General features: G+C 39.5%; 1 protein-coding gene across 1 annotated transcript in view; it reads right to left on the bottom strand.

The window, feature by feature from the left end:
* Positions 1–25,348, bottom strand: part of LOC133140968 (ciliary neurotrophic factor receptor subunit alpha-like) — a 229,986-nt gene that overhangs the window by 76,265 nt on the left and 128,373 nt on the right. The window contains exon 3 of the mRNA XM_061261302.1: positions 24,221–24,454. Coding sequence (XP_061117286.1) covers positions 24,221–24,454 — 234 coding nt within the window. The remainder of the gene's footprint in view (positions 1–24,220; positions 24,455–25,348) is intronic.

The following is a 25,348-nucleotide window of genomic DNA, read 5'->3' as shown; positions in this document are numbered from 1 at the left end:
TAGTAGTGCTGTGGACCTCAGGCAAGGTTGGAAATGCAAATCCATGTTTTTCTATATTATATTATATTATATTATTCCATGTTATATTACATAATGTGTATCCCTGAAGGGGGGCATTATTGCCAGGTTGAGTAAATATTCAGAACAAGGTGGCCCCATGTGGCCATGAAAATGTAATATTGCAGCACAGGCAAATGTTGTGTGCGTCATGACTTTATGGATGATACCTCTCAACAGCAGAACAATCTGTGTGGGTTATGATGGGTTGAAACTAAGCCACCGGAGATAAATATCTGGGCAGCTTTAATCAGGATGCACACACAGTCTGGTGAAGTCAGATCTAGAGCTTCTCATAAATATACTTTCTACCTTTAAACCCAATTGGTCAAAGATCAATGGGTCAGTGAGAAATGCAATAGCCCACATTTAAGAGGTTTGCACCCACTATCCATATAATTCATCTCAAAATAGCGAGTTATTTAGGAAGCTAGTTTGCTGTGCAACTTGAAGGCCCCTCAGAGAGAATACAGCTACTCTGACACTCTTTCACAGGGTTCATTAACATGAAGATAATCAGGACACATAAGTGTATAATCTTACAGATTGCTGTACATTTTCAAGAATATGATTCACTGTACTCTTTGGAGATTCACTATCAAGCAGTATAAGATCCTCATGATCTTAAGTTTAGTAATGCCAACTGTGTTGCAATTGGATATAGTTTTAGAATGGCTGTAAAACATTGTGGAAATGTGGTACTCGGTTACTTGAAAAACTGTTACTTTTGAGAAAGAATAATCACAGAATAATTGCTAGTAACTCTAACCTTAATTTACCCTAACATGCCTTGAAGGGTACTTTTCAAATTATTATTTCTATGTTAATTGGCTGATTTCATCATTGTTTCCTTTTGTTCGTTTAATTAATTGCTCTGGGGCCCATGACAGTTCATTAATTACACAACAAAACAATCTCAGACAAGACAGTCAGAAACTAATCTGCAGACACTTAAGGCACACATCAACAAAAGGCCTTCAGGAAAATACCCTATTTTCCTTAATCTCCTGAATAGTTCAAATGCAGCTTTAATAACCCATATTTTAACAGCTTTAATAACACAGCAGCTTTCAGCAGTGAGCAGGATTTAATTAACAAAAGTTAATCAAGTAAAGGTTTTATTGACAGCCAACAAAAACAATGAACCATTGACACTAATACTGAGAAACAATGTCCTCGGTATGCTAGAAACACATACACTGGAAATGGGTTTCACAGTCACATGACTAAAAAATATTAAATAAATAAATAACTAGAATGTAAAAAGATAACAATGGTCTCATTTGGCAATTTACAATATGATTGAATGAAGGCGCTGTGGTCAGATGAGACCAAACTGAACATTTTGGTCAGACACAGCATTGGCATGTTTGGCATTGAAACAGAGATGCATAAATATTAAAATTTGGTGGTGAGCCAGTGATGTTTTTAATTCCAGAGGTCCAGGGGCACTGGTTATAATCAGTTGTTTAAAGGATTCCATCAAGCATCAGGCAATTTTGCCTGACAATCTGGTTACCTCTACCAAAAGGCTGAGACTTGGCTGAAGGTGGACTTGACCTAAAGCAGACCTCAAAATCCACACAGAAATGTTTCCAAGTCCATGTTCTGCAGTGGTTATCTGAGGCGCCAGACCTCAATCCCATTCGAAAGCCTGTGCGCTGAACAGATGAGGGCAATTGATAAGAGCAAACTCAAGAATGTGAAGGATCTTGCAAGAATCTGCATAGAGGAATGGTACAAACTCACTCCAAATATGTTCCTTAACATTGCCATGCATTATAGGAAAAGACTCCATGCTCTTATCCTTGCCAGAGGTGGATGCACCAATACTAAACCAGAGGTGCCAATAATTCTGGAACCTTGATTTTGGTGATTTCTTCAGTGATTGCTTGATTTTGGTTGGTTCCATTGATAAACATTAATAATTCACATTATTTTTGGGATTTTGAGTGTATCTCAGTAATCATATTGTATATTTTTTGTGCATTGCCAGTCGGGGGTGCCAACAATTCTGGAGACCACTATACAGTACAAAAGCTAATTATAAAATACAGAGTACAGAAGAACAACACTAAGGCTTACTGCAGCCATCATGCTGATATTTGCAATCACACTCCACATAAAAGCAACAAAATTGATTATGATTGTTAAACAGTTGCATGTGTTCTTTCTAGTGTTGGGAAGTTTGACTCATTAAAATGAATCAGTATGTTTGAGTCAATGCATCAAAATGAATTGAACTTCCAAGTTATTTTTCTTTCAGAGTGGAGTAGGTTTTTCTATTCAGTACAGTGCAATTGTATACATTTACACAGTTCAATAACTATCGACACAGAAGGTGCTGTTAAGTACACATTACAACTGTAAACCATGCACATTTTAGCAGCTATAACAACATTTATTCCACAGTATATAAATAAATATAAATAAATAAATCTTCCATTTTTATAAATTGCTCAGTATATAAAATTGGCTATATACAATTGGTGTGACCAAGTGCTAGAGTGGTTTTTGTATTTTTATTTCATACATTCAGTATCTTATCTTATCTTCGGTATCTTAATCACCTCCTACTCTCACATTCCTCTCACACTGAAATAGTGTATATGGCATAAGATATTTCATGACAATCCAAGATCTGAGCATATTTGGTGTCATTCTGATTGTTGCAGTGTGACTGGTGCAATGATCTAATTTCCATAGCAGTATACTGAGGGCTTAATACCTAGATGTGTCCTATTAGATTGATTTGTTAAACAATAAATAGTTCTGAATGTCTCCTCTTGGATTCAGCCTTGGGATTTGACAGTAAGGACTGTACTTGTGTTAGAAAAGATAAACCAACATGAAGACCATTTTGAAGCTAAGAAAAGAGTGGAAATCCATTGCACAAGCATTGACGATAGCTTGTACAACCTGTAATGTCCTGAAAAAGAAAGAAACCTCTGTCATACTGAGCAACAGACATCAAACAGGTCGATCAAGGAAAACAACAGCAGTTGATGACAGAAACATTGTGAGAGCTGTGAAGAAAACGACCAAAACATCAGTAAGTGACATCACAAACAATCTGCACAGGGCAGGAGTGAAGGTATCACATTCAACTGTTTAAAGAAGACTTAGAGTGCAGCAATATAGAGGCTATACCACAGACCACTCATCAGAAGTAAGGATCGGAAGGCGAGATTTCAATTTGCAGAGAAGTAAAGAGATGAGCCGCAAAAGTTCTGAAACAAAGTCTGATGGATTGATGAAGCCAAGATTAACCTCTACCAAATGATGGAAATGCCAAAGTGTGGAGAAAGAAGGGATCTGCCCATGATCCAAAACATACAAGCTTATCTGTAAAGCATGGTCGAGGAAGTGTCATGGCTTGGGCTTGCATTGCTGTGTCTGGAGTGGGCTCACTCATCTTTATTGATGATGTAACTCAAGATGGTAGCAGCAGGATAAATTCAGGAGGAACTTCATCATGCAGCAAGACAATGGCCCAAAACACTGCCAACAAAACAAAGGACTTCATTAGGGAGAAAAGGTGGAAGGTTTTAGACTGGCCAAGTCAATCACCAGACCTTAACCAAACTGAGCATGCATTTCACCTCCTGAAGATTGAAGGGAAAAAACCCACGAAACAAACAGGCTGTACTAAAAGCCTCGAAAAGCATCACAAAATAAGAATCAACAGTTTGGTGATGGTCAATGGGTCGCAGGCCTGATGCAATTATTGCAAGCATTATTTACTTTCATTTACTCATATACTCTCTGTTCCAATAGTTTTGCTCACCTAAAAATTCTGCAACTTCAAAACTTTCAGTGCAACTAGGGGGGGGGGTAACTGTGTAGCCATCTTATAGATCATAATTTTAAAGTTATAATCCATTAGTCCATTTTGGCACTATTTCTGCCAACATTGATCAGAGGATGAAATTATGACACAAATACAATAATAATTGTAGCCTACCTCTGGCAATGCTGTCCTTTTCAGACTGTGACAATGCGTTTATCATACAGTACCAAGCTTAAAACAACGCAAAGGAACAGCAAGTCAATTTAACCCAACACTCTCCCTGGCCCAGGGCTGGGCTGATAAGGGTTATTTTTTGCATTCATTCCTTTCTTCATGGTGCAATTTGCAATCACTATAGTAACTGGATATACAGTCTGAAAGTGGTAAAACTCAAGGTCCTATCTGTATAACCTATTTTAAGATGCCATTGCTTTAGCGATAACAGCTCCTTGTAACATGGAGGTGGCAAAACCAGCGTGGGGGGACCTGCATTTTGGAAATCCACATGCTACAAGAAATAAGGTAATATCAGTGTCCTTTTTAGAGCAACTGTCAAGCGAAGCAAATGCATACCGTGAATCCTCAAATTGTGGCTGCACAAAGCAAAGGCCTTTATTTGGGGCAGGCTTGTATTCGAAGTAGGCTTTTATTTCTTATTATGCTTCTGTTGCAGAATTTTATTCTTAGAAATAAAGTAAAAGGCTACACTTAAAGTGGGCCAACACTGTTCAACACTTCCTGTAACCGTTCAGAAATTAATTAGTGTAGGCTAATCAGGAACACCGTTTGGTAAGTCATAGTGTCAGTTTTAACAGACTTAGTTTATTGCAAATATTCTCAAACACAATAAATCACATGCAAGTCCAGAATCCATAAAATAACAACTTGCCAGACACGCCTTCATGAACAATAACAAATTAGCGTAGATAACAGCAAGTTAAGGATCTTTTTTTCCTAAAGTGCGTTTTATTGTGAGACATGCGTTTCGTTTGGAGCAGCATACCGGTAGGCTATCAAAAGATTTTTGCTTTGGTTTGTAATTTAATTTACTTTTGGACTGTTTGATTCTATTGCTAAATGTTGGGACTGATGGGCACTGAACTCTGGGGAGTATTTGATGGTTCACTGTTAAGTTTTATGTTGTTGAAAGAGTGTCGGGATTTCCACCCGTCTGTTTATTGCGAGCCAAGGCAGCCGCTTTCATCCATTCATTGAACGTGCGCTGTGCTGTAAATACATGGAAACCTTATTGCGTAGCCAAGTAGCCTAAATTGAGTTCATTTTTTATTTCGCCTGATTTACATTTGATTAAATTCGTAGGCTGGAATGCCTCACGGCAACAATTGTGTTTAAATGTATGCTGCTTCAGCCTTTGGCAAGCTACTCAGAAGGGGGCGGCAAGCGACTGGTAGCTTGAGAGCAACATGTTGGAGACCCATGGTGTAGGACAACGACTTTTCATTGGCAACAGTATTAAACCAACCAACAATATAAAATATTAAGAAGACCTCTTTTATTTCATTGAGTTAAATCGAAACAATGTCTTCTAGTGCTCATGGACTGACCTGGTAGGCAATATTACCCCGGCTTGTTTGGGGGGCCGGCCTTTATTTGTCCGAATCGACCAAGCCCCCGGCTATTATCCAAGGCCCGGCTTCAAATAGAATCCCGGACACAATTTGAGGATTTACTGTAATAGTTTCTAATTCTAAAAATGTGCTAACTCGGCGGAGAAACATTGATAGTTCATTGTTGTGGAGGAATTATCATTGTTGTCCGTTTCACTGTTGCATACTTCTACAAAAGTACTTGTACATAGGAATGCTATTATACATGTTTGGTATAGGCTCTCTGGAACATGATGAGAGCCCCACACAGGAACACCTCTGACTGGTATCGCTAATTCAGTTGCAGAGAAAATGTGTTACCCCCATCCATCCATGTGTACGAAAATACAGCATCACTTCTGCTCATCAAAGAACCGACTATGGGCATGTTATTGAAATAACGACTAAAAAGCATTTTAGCTAATGACATTGCAAAAATCGAGAAAAAAGCTTCTTGGGTCTTGGGGTTGACCTTCTGTAACTTTGTTTTAGTAATATTCGTAGTAATTCTTTTAACTTTCTTTTAAAAGTTTTTAACGCAGACAATGTAACTGTCAACATTCATTCAATTATGTGTTTCAGGACTTAAGCCGCTCACTTGGCACCCCTGCTAATTTCACAATCCCGTAGCTGACGGTAGCCAAAGATAAAGCAAGCATACAAATAAATAAATAAAACTGATTGTTTTCTTGAAATGGCTAGAAATGTAAAATCCTCACAAACATCTTGCGTCACATCGTGACTTTCCACCACTGTCCACCATTCTGCTCCCATTACTTTAATGGTCCCTACACAGTGAGGTATTTTGGGTGACTGGGGCCTAAGATGCAAACCCATGGAGCCGACATTAAGACAATGCTTATACAAGAGTTTTCCATTAGCTGAGGCATCTCAATGACAGTCTCAAAAGCGCTTTGTTTCTCCCACCACTAATGCAATTTCCATGGTAATACGACCTGGTTGCATCTGTTTGGAAACCGGTGGAGAAAGTTTTTTTCTCAAAAGCCTCTCCTGCACGCCTGTTGTGAAACTGAAAAAGATATTAAACACTTGTTTATAAGTTTGTACAATGTCTGCATTTTATGAAACTAAAAAAGTTTCCCACACCACCACTGCTAACAATGGTTTACAGACATGAGAAGGTCACTTGAACACAAATGGAAATAAATAAAGAGATTGCAAGCAGATTTCAGAGCTGCATACAGCACTTTGCAAAAGTATGCAAACCCTTGAGCAATTCTCTCATTTTACTGAATTACAGATAATACAGTGAATCTTTGTTCTGTGTGACATATTATTTAGAACAGAATGAAACTCAAAATGTATTATTTTAAGGTGATTGGTTGCATGCTGTAAAATATGTTAATGATAAAAAAAACTGAAATATGCTGTTGGCATAAGTATTCAATCACAGTGCTCTGGAAGCTCCAATTTCACAAAGATGAAAAACGTTGTCCTACATTGAATACAACTGCCTTACCATTGACCTATACCTGTGAACCATTAAAGGGATGTTATGAAAAAAAGCATACTCTGTTCAAGGACCATGGGTCGGGCTGTGAATCTGAAGGAAAGGTGTGAAAATTAAGGGCAGGACTGGTAGTGCGATCACACGGGGTGTGGAGGTGTAAGAGGTGGACATAAAAAGGTTGCTCATATTATCTGTATATTTATCTGTTTGCAACTGTACTTTGCAAAGGTTTGTGGGAAAATATTTGTTTTTGATGATCCATCACATGATTGACCAGCTTTGAACTGGGCTTGATCTATCACGTTCAGTGTCCCGATTACCTAATTGTACGTCAGAAAAAGATAGCTAGCAAGCACGAGTGATGCACAAAAAAGTACAAAGGAGGAACTGTAAAATGCAGCAACTCTATGAAAGGTAGATCCGTATTTTTAACTAGCAACTGCATTGGCGATGTGTACACTACCTTGATTCTCAATTTTGCCATACGACTGCCACCACAGGCAAATGCTCGTTCTCAAAATGAAGAATTTATCAAGAACTGCTTAAGGAGCAGAATGGGACCAGGGACTAAGTTGGCTATCAATGCCTTCAATTGAAAATGACAGAGCCAGGAGTTTGGACCTGTGGAGCTTGGTGGATGATTTTGCACAGCATAAGTTGTGCTGGATGTCCTGTCAAAAGAGTGATCAGCATTTATGCATTTTCCCTTTAAACCATTATTAGTCAGAAAGAGTAATGTAATATTGTGATGTTGTCTCCTATCTGTTAGTAACATTACTGCCATCTGTTAGGGGGACTGGCTAGCGCTTACCCCGTGCTTTGTCTACTGTCTGTGGTTTTGAATGGCCGGTATATGTGCGCTGCAGGTGTGCGTGTGGGTCATGTTACTGAAGGGGAGGGCGGCCCGGAGTATATATATATAATTTGCAGCGGGGCCCAATGGGTCTTAGTTACGCCAGTGGCACTGTCGGATCTATAATCAGGAAGTGGAAGCTGCAAGCCATTCAGTCACTGCCTAGAAAAGGCTGTCCTACAGATCTCAGCATTGAAGCAAGGGGACTTGTGAGAAAGAGTCCAACAATCTTGCTCAAAGAGCTGAAAGCTACAGAGTAAAAGTGCAAAAGTATATGTAGTATATCAAGAGCATTAAATAGCCTGTATGGGAGGGTGGCAAGAAAGAAACAAAGGAACCATCTCAAAACAAAAAGCATGATAGTGACCCAGATAAGATTTGGGAAAAGTTTTTGTGGTAAAAGGAGACCGAGATTTTAATTTTTTTTACCCAAAAAGTGCTATGCATGGCGCAAACCAATCATTCCCCACGCCCCAAGAAATAGACTACCAGTACAGTGAAGGATAGTGGCAGCAGCAAAATATGTTTGCCAGCAGGGACATAACATTTAATGAAGAATGGTTGGATCCATTTCCCAAAAGGTTTGCTGTCTAACTATGATTGCAAGTTCTGTTGGAAAAACCGTTGTTACATAATTTGGTTTTCCTGAAAACCGTAGTTCATAGTTCCCCCATTAGTTTGTCTGAATTATATCATCAATCCTGCAGTTTGATTCCAAAGAGGAGAGAGTAAAGTGAGGTTTAACTTTTTTTTTTGTGGTCAGTTAAAATAAGATTTTATTGTTGAAGCATTTTTGCGTTTATAGGTTTACAGTACCACTTCTTGTATTTATGGAAGTGGAAACCTTATGCTCATTTAGCACAGACAGTTACTGTATGCCTGTTCATGTAGGTCTTTAAATAGTAAAAATTCCATATATGATATTTTTGGGGCACCAATTTATGCTAATCACAAATTTGTGAATGGACCTTAATATAAAATTACTTGGTATTTATCAACATAAACACGTGGATACCCACATACGTAGGCTACATACTGTAGCCTAAATATCTGCTATATATCTGCTTCTACACACATCCAGAATGACATACAGTAGGCCTCTCTGGATGAGATCATAGCAATATACACTCTACACTTTACAACGTACACTAATGCAGGATCTATCAATTAATCATACTCGTATAAAACATTGTAGGCTACATACCAGTTTGTGGGCAAGCTATGCTGAAAGAGTGATACAAGACAAGTATGTGGTCCCAAATAGGGCATGAATCATGCTTTAGAAAAGTGAAGATCTTGTCAGAGATCTGAGCTGATACACATTGATTGAGAGCAGGCTTATGAGTTTAATGTCATTTGAGGCTTTCAGCAAATTTCACTTGAATGTAGTTTTTTGTTATTTGGGCTGAACTGTGACTAGTTTTTTTGTTATTTGGGCTGAACTGTAACTATGTAGCCAAGTTTGCTGCAAGTAAAATCTAAGCAACTCTAAGCATTCATTCAATATTCCAAAAAATAGGTAAATGGTCACATCTACTCCACCAATTTATTTACTAACACAACATCTTCACCTGTGCCTTGTCAAAACACTACACTTATACTCAGCCCATTGTGCCTGCTCATCCACCTTAATTAAATGGAATGAACCATTAATAGACATGTTAAAAAGCCATTGGTCATGATCATGATAGTAACTTGACTTTACTTCAGATCAGATTAGAAGCGCCTTTCCAAAAATCGGCAGCAATCTCTCCTTAATAAAAACGTAGTCTAGACCTTTAAGGTCTAGAAGGGAAGTCCCTTAGATCTTGCATCCTGCCCATTCTAATTCATGGTTCAACAAAAAACTAATCTTCTTCAACATGTCTGCACGCGGTACATATTGAATTTGCTGTTTGCAGGAGCAGGCTATTTGCGTGAACAAGCAGTTGTACTTAATAAAGTGGCCGGTGAGTGTAATGGCTGTGAAACGTGAAACCCAAGGCTGTCTCGCTGCAGGTGGAGAGCACATCTGCTGGTGAAATTTAAGACCGCCACCTATGGAAATAGATCAGTACCTCTGGCATTTCGACGGGCTGTAGTTTTTCACTTGCTCCCGTTTTTCTTTCCTCATCCTTTCTGGAAACGAGCACAAACCTGTAAATTATGATAATCCTTGAGGAGCTCCAGCCTAAACTGCTGCAGAAGTTCCTATCTGTTTCCTCCCTGGAGAACACACTCAGAGCAAGCTACAGTATGTGTACAATAAAGCCCCTTGCAAAAACATATTACAATTTATTCCCTTGTCCACCTTGTCCACCCAGTCAAAGGTAACAAACTCCAGGGAAATTCTACAGATGAAGACCTCTATAAAACAGTTTAAAAACATTGGTTTCCATGATAAAACGTTATTACAGGTCAGTTGAGTAACCTGTACAACAGGGTTTGTCAGCCCTGGTCCTGGGGAGCCACAGGGTATACTGACATTCTGTTTTTACCTCAAAAACTAATTTAATTCCAAGAAATCTGGAGAATTGGCTGGGCAATCAAGTGCAATAATTCTCAAATCCTAAAATAATGTGGCTACACAAGGACCGGGAACTAGTGCTGTGTGCAATGTGCAATGTGTTGCGACATCAGTGGCGTCAGAAATGTCTTATCTATGGGGCAACATTGGCGATAAGAGCTGTAATCTGGCAGTTGGAGGGTTGCCAGTTCGATCCCATGCCTGGCACCTAACCCCCAATTGCTGCTGACGAGCTCGTTGGTGCCTTGCGTGGCAGCCAATCGCTATTGGTGTGTGAGTGTGCGTATGAATGGGTGAATGAGAGGCATTAATTGTACAGCACTTTGGATAAAGGTGGTATATAAATGCCAACCATGTACCATCTAATACACACTCAGATGAATGAGTGTACATTGCAGAATGCATTGGGAAATTGCATCCGAAACAGTGGGAGACAGATTCCAATGAATTTCCAGCTACTAGGCCTGTCATTTCTCACTGGAACTGGTGAATGTGTCCTGCAGTGGGATGTTTTTGGCTATGTTGATGGAAAAACTGTAAGTGAGTTAGCGGCTGTGACAGTGATGTGAGAGATGAGCCAGTGGAGAGAAGAACAGAGCCTGTGGCATCTTTGTATCATGTTAAATTATATATTATATAAATGGTTGGCATTTATATTGCACCATTATCCAAAGCGCTGTACATTGGATGCTTCTCATTCACCCATTCATACACACATGCACAAACAGGAATTGGCTACCATGCAAGGCACCAACCAGCTTGTCAGGAGCAATTGGGGGTTAGGTGTGCTCAGGGACACTTTGACGCAGGGCGGGATCGAACCCGTGCCTTACCTCCTGAGCCAATGTCGCCCCCATATAAGCATGTGAGGGACAGCCTGATCCAATTTTTTTGCAGCGCTCCTGGTAAGCATTCAACAGAAAATATTCATCCAGTATGAATGGAAAGCAAATGAGAAAGGTGTGTGTTTTCTAAAATGTATGACACACACTCATACTCATGTATCTGGTACTCTATCTCAGTGTCATCCTTTTTCTCAGGGTTTTATTCACCCTTTCCACGTTGCCCCCCAAGAGGCAATTTCCACCTATTTTGTACTTGTCCTATAAAATGTGTCAATATCTCAAAAACTATTTACTGCACACATATGGTTTAAGACTTAAAGGGACCATAGGCAAGGTTTTTGTGTTAAAACATTGTTAAAAGACCCTTCCTGAAAAAGGCTCACTGACATGTTGACTCCCCTCTGCCTGTGTTTATAGTCCTTAAATTCTGTTTTGACAGGCCATCACTCTGTACCAAAAGATTGCACTGCTGTACAATAATTCAAGCTCATTGGTTGAAAAATGGTTCTAATTGCCACAGCCACAGGGCTTATTCTGATTGTTCGTGTGTAGCTGCCCAAATTGAACTCCAGACAAGCTATCACTGAAACTGTATACTATTGCTTATTATCCAAGCGAAGACTATATATCTAGTTATAAAACAATACCAGTTCGCTATCGGTAGCAACAAGCAAATTAGCCAGTTAGCTTGATGGATTTACAAAGGCAATACGGACAAAGTAGCAAGCGCTGCAAGCATTGTTGCACACGCGTTGTGTCTTAGGTGGATATTTGTAAATTCGGCAAGCTAACTAATGGCTAATATAATGTAATGCAAGCTAATGGCAACTGTTAGTTGCAGTTGCGTCGTTTGTGGTACACTATCATATCTTAGTTATATAGCCAGCTAGTTCCACAGCCAAATAAGTTTCTTGCTCATAATATAGTTCGTTAGCTAAAGACAAAACATATAAATAGTGCTGTGCAGCACACGAAAATCAACATTTCATGAAGTCACCTGTTCGGTGAACATTTTCTTACTTGAACACAACAAAAAGACTGACTGTTGCGTTTGTCACTGTCAACTTTCTAAAACAGTGCATGTTGTGGTTTGAGATGTGTTTGTTTGTGGCAACTCTTCTCTTGACCGTTAGGAGTCTGAAATTACCTATTGTACCTTTAACCCGATTTGACCCGTTGCTTTTGGACTCCCCTTGGTTTTCCGGTTTATGCTTTTGGTTTTTATTTTTGTTACTTCACCTATCTGTTTGTTCTCAACCTTCTGCCTGTGACCACACCCATTCTCTGGATTGCCTTTGTTGTTACCATTTGCCTGGATATTGAACCTTTGCCTGAATGCTTGCTGGTTATCGACGCCTGCCTGTCTGAATTAAAACAAAGTTAATAAAGACTTTAACTTTATCTCCTGCGGTCTCGCTATTGGGTTCATTGTTCTGGTGCCTGACAAAAAAACTATTTGGTTGTTCATCAGATTAAAGTCCTAATCCAATAAACAAGGCCCCCCATTCACATATATTGAAAGTACATAGCATTCTGTGACATACCATTGAACTGAACTGAACAAACTCTACAGTAACAAATGAAGTATGCAACAGAAATGGCAAACATTTTTTTTTAGGCCACTTGGGTTTATATGCTAAATACTATTCCACACACTTTCATGCACGCAGAAATGAATATCTACCATACAACTGATTAAAATAAATGCTCCGTGTTTTTTTACTTTTCACTTTTAGCGCTGGTTTGCAACCTAGTCATTAAGGTTTTGGGGAACAGTCATGACTAGGTTGTTAGTTTCTCAAACGATCCATTGTACTACAGTGGTTAAACCATTTACATTTTTTTTTACTTTTGTCACACCCCAGCTTGATTTCTCTAATCCTTTTCTCTAGTTGACACCATCTTTCCACACTTGACACTTGAAACTTAAATAATAATTCTCTGAACAGGAAATAATGCTTAAATTCTTCTTCTGTGGTAGAAATTGCTTGGAAGCTGTCAGAGAAGTTGGAAATTAACAACTATGTTTGACCTTAAGCCTTTTTTAAATTTAAAGACAAGCCAATTAAAATATACACTCCTTTGAAGAAGCCACAGAGCTTGGTCCTCCCTGTGTCATCATTTTGCAGAGACTGAATTTGGCCAGAAGTACAAAATAAACAAAAAAGTACTCATTTGCTGCCTACTAGGCCACTGGGCCCTTGAGCAAGGCCCTTAACCCTGTTTTGCCTTAGGGGCAACTGTACATCGCTCTGAATAAAAGTGTCAGCCAAATGTAATGTAATGTACTATCACATTGTAATGAAGCATACAGGTACTGCTATCAATGCATGGATTGTGTGTGTGTGTGGGTGTGTGTGTGTGTGTCATTACATGAGAATTGATCCATGCTTAATGAGATGACACTTAAAGACCATGAAGGAAAATGGGATTTAGCTGAGATAATTCTCTGTGCCCAAAATGCTTTTCTTTTATCATTGGCACTCTTTAGGCCAGGGGTGTCAAACTGCAGTCCTGGAGAGCCACAGTGTCTGCTAGTATTTGTGGTTTCCTTTCAATCAGTAGCCAATTTAAGCCTTGGGAACAAGGTGTGTGGACTCTTTAGCCAATGAAAGACTTTGAAATGTATCTCTTGTGCAGAAGCAAACCAAAAACCAGCAGACACTGCGGCCCTTCAGGACTGGAGTTTGACAGCCCTGCTTTAGGCAATAGCAAATACATCTCTCTCTCCTTCCACTGGGGGTCGCTGGTCTGCACAGCTGTCCTTGTCCTAATTACAGGACCCGGCACACCTAATGGAGGCCCATATAAAGCTGCCTGTATTTTTTGTGTTTGTGCTCAGCCAGTAGGGCAGCAGTTTTTGTATGTTCCTGCAAAAATAAGTTGTAAGGATGACCGTAACATATTACCTTATAAACTTTGCTGCATTGCTGCTTTTGTGTGGTGCCAGGCATGACACTCCTGGCAAAAACTAAAGTGTCATGCAGGTGAATCATCTTATATTTTCAGTTCAGCACTAAATACAGAAGAAGGAAAAAGGTCCTGGCCACCAATGAGGAAAGGCTGGTGCATCCAAACAGATTTCAGGATGTAATCTACTCCGTTACTATGTTCATTCATTCATTCATTATCTTAACCCGCTTATCCTGAACAGGGTCGCAGGGGGGCTGGAGCCTATCCCAGCACACATTGGGCGAAAGGCAGGAATACACCCTGGACAGGTCGCCAGTCCATCGCAGGGCACACACACCATTCACTCACACACTCATACCTATGGGCAATTTAGACTCTCCAATCAGCCTAACGTGCATGTCTTTGGACTGTGGGAGGAAACCGGAATACCTGGAGGAAACCCACGCAGACACGGGGAGAACATGCAAACTGTGTATAGAGAGGCCCCGGCCGACGGAGATTTGAACCCAGGGCCTCCTTGCTGTGAGGCGGCAGTGCTACCATCCGTGCCCCCCCCCCCCCCCCACTGCACCATCCGTGCCTCCCCGTTACTATGTGACGAGCTAAATTGTGTTTCGGTCCCACAATCTTGTATCTTTGCCAATTTGGGAAAAAGTCAAGAAACATGCAAAAACCAACAGACTCCCATCCTTTTCACACCTTTGCTGGCATTTTTGAGTAAAATGGCCTCTGTACATTCCAAGAATTAAACACACAATACAAACTACCTGGGACATAATATTACTTTTACCTGTGCCTGCGTCTGGCAATGGAAACTTACGAGGCCTCCTGGGGAACAGAGCTTCCCACACGTGATACATGCCAGGCTGGATAGGAGAAATGGAACAAGGGGCTTAATGTTGGCTTCCTACACATTTCTCCTTTGAGCCTTTTACAAGCCCCTTACAATTCAATCAATGTAGGATAAAGATCTGTGCACTAGTCATGACAAAATTCCTATTATTTGGTTCAATCTCTCATGTATATCTATAACTGAGTATACGTAATACCTAGAAAATGTCACATCACGAAGCTCGCTCATTCTCCAATCTGTGAGTTGTGGCAGCACTTTCATTCCTATGCTTTGGGATTTTGCCACTGCAAATCAGTTCTGGAGCCAAGTGGCCGCAACATTATCTAATATTGTTAACAGTAATTCAGTTCAATTCAATACTAATTTTGAATGACAATTTTAAACTTGATTTATCTGTATTTCAGAAATCTATATGGCTAGCTGGCTCACTGCAGCTAAAAAGCTGCTTGCACAAAGATGGACAATCCCTGCCCTGGTCTCATCAGCTAAATGGCTTTCTCCAAATTGTCTTCATGGAGACATTGATTGCTCGGATTCATGGAGCCAATTACAGTGGTTTCATGTTTCAATTGACGTTTTGCCTATGCCACAGGAATGCCACTGGCTGGGAAATAATACTTGTGAGGCTCCAACAGTAGGGGGGAGCCACGTTGCATTTCGGCCTGTTTTTGCACAACCACCACCAGGTGGCAGATGTTGTGAGCCCACCCTTGCCGGCTTAACTTTACCCTTAGAAACAGATAAGAACAAGAAATTTTTGTTGCGCATGTTAACGATTGTGCTCTGGTATCCTTATTTTTTCTCCACTAGTTGCCTACCCCCATACATCAAGATAGGAGAAGGAGACGAGTCAGTTGGAATAAAGGAGAATTTAAGATACTGCTTAGTCCCATTGAGAGGACAATGATGACACACAGCTCATTAGTAGAACAATAGTAGGCTACTACTAAGAGTAGGCTCCGTTTATTTGAGCTTGAAAATGAAAAAGCTCAATTCCGAACAAGTTTCCCTGATTTGCCAATCAGATTTTATTCTATGAGTGAGCAAAAGGTGCAAACAATAGACACAAATTACAAGCAAGAATAAATACAAATTTTATAAAATTATAAAATACTATTTTTCAGTTTCCCATTTCAAAGTCTGTCCACAAAGTTCTATGAATAGCCTTTTATGAACGTAAATTTGACTTAAATATGCACAAAAATATTACGTGTAAAGAATAGCATGTCCATAATTAAAGTTCCTCTTTTTCCATAATTGTTGTAAGATAATGTGTGAAAAGCCCAGTACATTTGTCAGCTACTACCCCAAGCCCATTTCTGTTATCGCTGTTCTTAACATGTTAATGAGAATGTTTTTTGTTTACAGTGAATTAAGGGGAATGTTAAAAGTTTTAGACAGTTAATTTTGTCAATATCATTTGTGAATGGGCAATTGCTCCGTCTCATAATACTAAATATCGCATTACTACTGAGAGATAACTCCCCTTTTGTCCTTTTTAATTTAAATTTTACTGCCACAATTTCATTAAACTGCATTTACAAACAATGTTTCTTGTGAGCTCTTTTTGTATTCATTGCGTGAATGAGTTTCACATTTGTAAATGAATACTAATCATAATAATACTAGTAATCATAGTACTGTTAATAGCTGCACCTCTCCCCACCCTTCCCTACCTCCCTGTAAACCTTAACTGCTGTTGTTGTCTTTACTTGTGTTATTATGCTCGGATGATACCTTTGCTAGTTTTGTTTGGCTCGGTAAGCTGTTGATTCATATATTTCCGTGCTGCGGTATGATTAAAAAATATATATAGTACTGTGAAAAAGTTTTAGGCAGGTGTGAAAAAATGCTGTAAAGTAAGAATACTTTCAAAAATAGAAATGTTAATAGTTTATTTTGATCAATTAACAAAATGCAAAGGGAATGAACTAAATCAAATCAATATTTGCTGTGACCACCCTTTGCCTTCAAACCAGCATCAATTCTTCTAGGTACATTTGTACAAAGTCAGGGATTTTGTAGGCATATAGTCAGGTGTATGGTTAACCAATTATACCAAACAGTAGCTAATGATCATCAATTTAATATGTAGGTTAAAACACAATCATTAACTGAAACAGAAACAGCTGTGTAGGAGGGTTAAAACTGGGTGAGGAACTCTGCTTCCAAGGTGAGGTTGCTGAAGGCAGTTTAATGTCAGAAGTCATACACCATGGCAAGACTGAGCACAGCAACAAGACACAAGGCAGTTATACTGCATCAGCAAGGTCTCTCCCAGGCAGAAATTTCAAGGCAGACAGGGGTTTCCAGATGTGCTGTCCAAGCTCTCTTGAAGAAGCACAAAGAAACAGGCAACATTGAGGACCGTAGACGCAGTGGTCGGCCAAGGAAACTTACTGCAGCAGATGAAAGACACATCATGCTTACTTCCCTTCGCAATCGGAAGATGTCCAGTCAGACGTGGTCTTTGTGGAAGAATTGCGGCCAAAAAGCCATACCTCCGATGTGGAAACAAGGCCAAGTGACTCAACTATGCACAAAAACACAAGAACTGGGGTGCAGAAAAATGGCAGCAGGAAATATTTGGCTGTACCTGAAGGCAGTTTGTTCGCCAAAGGGCTGGAGAGTGGTACAAGAATGAGTTTCTAGAGGCAACAGTGAAGCATGGTTGAGGTTCCTTGCAAGTTTGGGGCTGCATTTCTGCAAATGGAGTTGGGGATTTGGTCAGGATTAATGGTCCCCTCAATGCTGAGAAGTACAGGCAGATACTTATCCATCATGCAATACCATCTGCAATCAGGGAGGCGTCTGATTGGCCCCAAATTTATTCCAGCAGGACAACGACCCCAAACATACAGCCAATGTCATTAAGAACTATCTTCAATGTGAAGAAAAACAAGGAGTCCTGGAAGTGATGGTATGGCCCCCACAGAGCCCTGATCTCCACATCATCGAGTCTTGGGATTACATGAAGAGACGGAAGCATTTGAGGCTGCCTAAATCCACAGAAGAACTGTGGCTAGTTCTCCAAGATGTTTGGAACAACCTACCTGCCAAACTCCTTCAAAAACTGTGTAAGTATACCTAGAAGAATTGATGCTGTTTTGAAGGCAAAGGGTGGTCACACCAAATACTGATTTGATTTAGATTTTTCTTCTGTTCATTCACTTCTTCTGTTCATGCATTTTGTTAATTGATAAAAAATAAACTATTAACATTTCTATTTTTGAAAGCATTCTTATTTTACAGCATTTTTTCACACCTGCCTAAAACTATAGTCACAGTCCTATATATATATATATATATATATATATATATATATATATATTATATATAAGCACAGTTATCCCTGGTTATGGGTATGCACTTTGCACTTTGTTGTACAGTACTGTGCAGAAGTCTTAGGCACCCTAGACTTTATTATATATATATGTTTATTTTTGTGTGTGTGTTAGTATAAAAGAACACATTTGAGATTTCCAAATATTCATTTTCCAAAAGATTCAATTTTACAGAGACATTTTTGTATTTAATTAAAAAAGTAACATATTACTCTAAGCAATTGACTACTTTTTACATAAAAACTTGATCATGGCTGTCTGAGATCAGAAGCAAGGAGCCAACCAAAGTCAACTGTGGCAAGTTCTCCAACATGCTTGGAAGATGTGTGAACATTCCATTTGGCCGTGCATATATCATCGATATTGGCACGGCCGGAATGCAAACTGACCAATAGAGACAATGAACCAGACCTATCCAATGTATAATGATCAATAACAGCTGGCTTGCCGATGTTAAAAATGAGCCGTTAAACAGACAAGTTTGTGGGCATCAACAATTTTTCTGGATATCTGATTGACACCTATATATCAAATCACTGTACCCTGAATGTCACAATTTGGGCGGGGCCAGAGTGCACTGCAGATTATATCCAGCAGAACACACTTTTCAACCAGTTCATATTATTTAATAAATGCTGAAATAATGGATTGAATTGTTTCGCAATAAAGTAGGTATACAAACACGTGTGCAGCTTTTTTTTTTTTTGTCACCGAACGAAGCCAACAGCCAACAAAAAAAATACAAGAAGTCATGTCTGCTCGGGGTTCACCCCCTTAAGCCTGGAGAACTTAAAGATTTTGATTCAAAGCATGACTTCTTAATTCCACCGAAATGTTAGTAATATTAACCATGACTAAAAACGAGTTTAAATTGGAAATGGCAAAAAATAGGCAAAAAAAAAACCCATTATTACTATTCAGAAATTGACAATAAAGTTAAAATAAATGAGTTACAGTATCATGACCACATTCATAAAATAAATGTTTTAAACTCATACATGCCCCTTCTCTGAAAGAAATACATGCTGAGCCACAACCAAACAGACTCAGCTTTCCCTTTGAGCTAAAATGTAGGCATCATACACAGTGTGAAGGAGATGGTTCCAATAAACTGGAAGGAAGAAGAACAGGAAAAGAGAGCCAGGCACACTGTAACCACAGTGGAACAACTAGAGGTGTTTCATTTCTTCTGGTTGGTATTCTATGCTTGAGCAAATTATATTGAAACAGAATGTAGTGAGTTCATAAAAAGGAGAGACAGCTTCAAAGTAATGGTGTACAGAATGTGTCACAGTCAACTAAGAAAGGGATATGTCTACAGAACTCAAGCTTTTTACTGCAGATAATGTTGACCTCACAACAAACACTGTCCTGATGGATTATACACAGATTTTTGAATTGTGTTGAGAAATCCAAGTTTTGTAGTCCTGTGTTTGTAAGTGTTTGTATTTCTTTGTAAGTGTTTGCCAGTGTTTGTAAGCAAAAGGGCCTATGAAATGCAACAAAGACTGCAAAAAAAAACTTGCGGCTTCAAAACCTGATGAGAAATCAGCAAACCTGATCAGCTAGGCCCCCATCTCCCACCCCCAGCTCCTTGGTCTACATTGTCCAAGGCTGTTTACCGATGTAGCCTACCTAGTCTGGAGCTGGCTACCCACAGTGAGTCAAGAGCTAGCTACCCTCACAGTAAGATGATTTAACACTATATCTGGCAACCCATAGAGTGTAGGCCTGGAAATCTGCCAAACGTCTACCTAGGTCAAAATATTCAAGATGGAAACTCTGCTCAGAATAATATGTTGTCCACTCACTGCCTGTTGCGAGTGCAATGTGGTGAGCAGTTCCAATTAGAAGCGATTATAACAGATAATCTCCCCTATGACTGTTGATTCATTATATTCATGGCCTGTGTGTCATCAGGCCAACAGCCAATTTTGAATTTCCTACAGCATCATCATAGTCTGTTGCTTTTGAATTATTATTTTGTTGTAAAGACTCAGTTTTGGACAAAAATTGATCTGATTAGGAATTAGGCTGGATCAACTGATGCTGACCTAATTGTGAAATCTGCATCAGCATGTTGGTTCCTGATGAAGACGTGTTCCGCTCTCATGGAGCCAAAAGGGGAGGAGGTGTACCTATTTATGCCAAAACCAATTTCCCCACGAGTGTATTGCTGTTCATCCATGTCCGTGTTAAGACAAATTGAAATGCTTGTTCTAAAAGTAGAGGTGTCGAGAGATATCTTCTTTACTGTGGCTGGTTGTAATAGCCATTGGCTATAAGTAATATGCTGTCATCTTTCTCTAAATGCATGGCAATTGTCAGTCACTGTGAGGTTGTCATTGTTGCCAATCTAAATTAGGATGCTAGACCCCAATTTCGAACCAGTCTCTGATTATGTCAAGGCCTACTGCAAAGCAATGAATAAATGGCCAAACACGTCCTAATCGGAAATTCTTATTCATCTTTTCCTGACAAATATTTCACAGAAATATGTTGCATCTGGCATTTCTTTTAATGATGTCAGTGACCATTGTGACATTGCCGACATATTCAGCACTAAGATCCTTAAAACTAAGCCCTGTTTTTGCCCAAAACTTTTTTCAGAACACCTGTACCTTTGTCATTGGAGCAGGATCAGGCTTATTCCAAATGTTGAAACGGCATGGACTTTGTTTAGAGACAATTCCTTAAAAAATTCAAACAAGCATGCCCCTTTTAGAACCAACTGTATAGGATTAGAGGAAGGGAAATGCTCTCTAAAAAATGTTTCCCAAGGAGCTGTCTAAGCAATTACATGAGAGGAACCAAGTTTGGGCTACTACAAGGAGAACAGGCTCAGAGTCTGATTGGTAAAAATTTGGGTTCCTGAGGAATAAGTATATCTTATTAAAATCTAACGACTATGTATCAACCATGACTGAAGATTTAAATAATCCTCTCAAATTTTGGAAAGTAATCAAAAACATGGAATAGAAACTGTAATTATGAACTACCGCCATGTATTACAAAGGGTGTTGAAAAGGTCACTGATTGAGCTGAAATGCTTCTACAAGCATTTTGTTTCCTCTGGATTTCCATCAGGTATTTGCTGATAAAATCTGAGAAAAGATCAAAACCTTTCTTTTCCCCCCTTTTCTGTATCCGAAATACCCAAACCTCGGAAAATTATAGACTCAAAAAAGCAGCTGGTCCTGACAACATGGATACTTATCTTTTGAATCTGATGATTTTCTGCTGATTTGTTCTCTGAGCTTGTCTCATTAACCTCACTCTTGAGTTAAACGTTATCCCCAGGGTATGGAAATCAGCATTGTTCTGCCCCTGTTTAAAGGAGGAGAGCTCTAATCTACACAAGTACAGGCCTATTTTAAACTTTCAGGTTAAGGTTTTAGAGACACTGGTGATGTGATCGGATCAAGGGATTTTTAAAAACAAGCTGAAATGGAAGTTACAGCAGCACTAGCGTCTGATAAGATGAATCATGAGTGAAACAGGTAAATTTGACTGAAATCCAATAAGGAGGGGGAAGGGGAAAGATATTGATTGGAGGGGAGTGGGAAATTTACAGATATTACATGTAAAATGTAAGTGGATGGAAAAAATCTTTGGTGTGAAAATACACAAGTATTACGATTTTATTCATTTCATGGAATACATACTTTAAGATGTGCTCATATGGTAATGAAGAATTGACTAAATTGAGGAGAAGTTAATTTTGATTTCTCTTTTAACAAAAACAATATTTTAGCTTAGTGCCAATCAGGTTTTGATTTACTGCTTGAGCCAAAGGCTCATACTGTGGTTGGTAAAAAAGCATTCCAGCTCTCAGCTCCTTCAACACGGAATGAGCTCCAGAAAGAGCTTAGCTTACAGGAGCTTGATTCACTAACTGATTTTAAAGCAAGCGTTAATGTTTTCCCAATGGTAGGCTTATACAGTAGGCCTGTATCAAATGTATACTGTACACTGTCTACAGTTGAGGAAACCTGACATAGCTCACTATTATGGAATCAATGTTTTTCCATCTCTAACGCATTAGTACAATATTTTATATTTTTGTTGAAGAAAAAAAAACACAAAACCGAACCTCCGCAGTGAAGACACATGAGATCATCAAATCAGTATGGAGGCAAATAGAGATTTCAGGAAGTCAAGTTCAACGATTACTTACTAGAGTCCCCTCCAAAGGTATTGGAAATTAAGCAATGCATCATTAGACAAACTAATTCGGCAAGTTGAATCGCATGAGCACTGTTCATACTATTAAACTATTTTATAATTTTTGATCTACTTAATAGTGTAATCACTATTCAACTGGGAAAAGAGAACCAGAACCGGGAACTTAATATAACAGCTGATATGTAAGAAAAGGTCCAAAGCAAAACAAAGAAGTACCAGCCCAATTCAAGTACACAAATAGCTTCAGACGAAAAAAAGAAAAAAATTTACTATCAGTGTTTTTGTGTAAAATGTAAAGTAAAGTATCAAATATACAGTAGCTATGACTTATGGAAGAGTGCACTAACTGTACCAAACAGAGAAAATTGTACCTAATACAATTCTTCCAGAGATTTTCACAAATCAGAACTTTCCAAATGAATTATAGCAATAATTATATATCAGTCCTAGTAATCTGGGGAACATCTTTAGGCTTCCCTTCCAACAGCGTTTGTGCCATCTGGACAAGAACACAAATGAGGTCTCTGTTGAGTGGCGCAGATGTTGCAGTTTTGTGTGCTTTCAGCCCAGGGTCTTCCCATTTCATAACCAAGACAAAACTGTTGCATTGAACGACAGGCCTTAATTCATTTTCTCTTTCTTAAACACTAATCCAGTTTCCCCTTTCTACCTCAAACATTTTACTATTCCAGGTAGCCGCTTAATATTGTCTGTTTATACAATGAATAGTGTAGTTAAAGGGGGTAAATTCCTAACCCCGCTCAAAACTTGTTTTTGTAATCTTTTTTGTAATGAGTTTTTTTAATTTTTTTAATTTGGGTTTTATACTGCTGGCAACTCACAAAATATTGCTTGTCGAGCACAATATTATTGATCTGAACAAGGACTAAAGACAATGGAAGACCCAGGAACCAGAAGGAGACCCCAGATTTGACAAAATAGCTACACAGGACGATGAATGAAGCAGTGAGCTCTGGATAGGAATGAAGCAGTGTGCTCTGGATATGAATGAAGCAGTGTGCTCTGGATATGAATGAAGCAGTGAGCTCTGGATAGGAATGAAGCAGTGAGCTCTGGATAGGAATGAAGCAGTGTGCTCTGGATATGAATGAAGCAGTGAGCTCTAGATAGGAATGAAGCAGTGAGCTCTGGATAGGAATGAAGCAGTGAGCTCTGGATAGGTCTAGATGAACCCATATTTTTGTTTCACAGTGAATTTGATGAAATCACAAGAATGCATTTCACAACTTCCCACAACCTAAATAAAACTTTTAAAAACCTTTCAATGCTGACCACCGATCAGCATTTCAGAAGCAGACTCACTTTACTACATAAGCAAATCTAACCCCATGCCATACAATCACATGCTGCAGGAAATCTTAATGTCTTTTTCAACCATGTTCCAAAAATGCAACTCTGAAAAACATCCGCTATAACCCACATGTACTCATGCTGAACCATTACATCACATGGCCACTTATCTCGCACATCATAAATCTGGTTTGTAATACAGAAGACCCTCACGCTCCCACAAAGAGACAAGCCTTCATAGCCAGGGGGCGTCTCAACCAACGGACGATGCAGCGGGTTGCCATTAATTATACACTGAATATACACCTCTCTCGGGTATGTCTAAACAAGGCTGTGTGTTTTTCACCAGTGCAGCTGGCCGGAGGCTGGCTCTGTGTATGTCAGCGACGGGAGTGAGATGCAGAGGGGAGGACCGGGGGTGAGATAAGAAGACAGGAAGTGGAAAAGAGTAAAAGAGGGTCGAGCGGGAGAACCGCCGTACTCACTTCCCACACGCAGGATGATCTGGTCCCGGCGCTCGCCGTCGGGGTTCTGGAAGCAGCTGTAGAGCCCATTGCTGCTCAGGTTCACCTCCAGGAGGGTCAGCCTCGGGCCCTCCTGGACCTGCCGGGCCTTCACGTCGGTCCCGTTCACCTTCCACGTGGCCGAGGCGTCGCCGCCCAGCGACCCGCACAGCATGGTGACGTCACTTCCCATCCTCTCGTACTGGATCCTCGCTCCTGCCACGACAGAGGGCGCACACGTCAGCCGGTTACCGATTACGATGCGTGAATTCATGTCTGAGCAGACGTTTGAACATGACGTTGGTCAACAGGGTCTTTTTCAGGGTTTCACAGAAATGGTTACGCAACATGCCCATTTTAGTTGAGGAGGGTAAATACCTCCACAATGGAAAGCACATTCAGTGCAAAATTTATTTATAACCTCGGAATATTTAAAAGCCTAACAAAAAGATAGATATGGGCAGCACCTCAAGTACTATTGTATTTTTTTCACAAATACAGTCATACACAAGCAGTATGCAGTATGCAAGTATATCTCCACTGTAATGCACATGCTTGTGTTGACAATAAATCAGGTTTAAGTCTCAATTTACACACACTCAGTCTCTGACAGAGCATATGGAAAATTTAGTAAACTTTTCTATGCTTCCTGTAATCTGATGCTGCCAGATATTTATTGCTGGATTTGTTTTATAGTTTTCACCTATTCCAGTGTTACTAGTAACCTACAGTACTGGGTAGTAAAGAGCTATTTGTAATCTGTATTATGTAAAATGTATGTAGTTTCTGAACTGAATTATGTAATATGTATGCAGTTTCTGAATTGCAAAATGTTTTTACTTGTTATCAGATTATGTTACATCTGAAAACTGTAATTAGAATACAGTTACTTTTTTAAGGATTACATGATTTGCATGTCACATTTTAATTTGGTGTGGCAAATACATTCACTGAGCACTTTATTAGGTAGACTTGTACACCAGCGTGTTAATGCATAAGGTATTTATTCAGCCAATGATGTGTCAGCAACAAAATGCATACAAGCATGCAGACATGGTCAAAAGGTTCAGATGTTTTTCAGACACAATGTCAGAATGGGCAAGAAATGTG

The sequence above is a fragment of the Conger conger genome, chromosome 11, assembly GCF_963514075.1.
Source record: "Conger conger chromosome 11, fConCon1.1, whole genome shotgun sequence".
Classification (NCBI taxonomy): Eukaryota; Metazoa; Chordata; class Actinopteri; order Anguilliformes; family Congridae; genus Conger; species Conger conger.
Note: the sequence above shows the minus strand (reverse complement) of the source record. Positions and strands in the feature narration are given on the sequence as shown.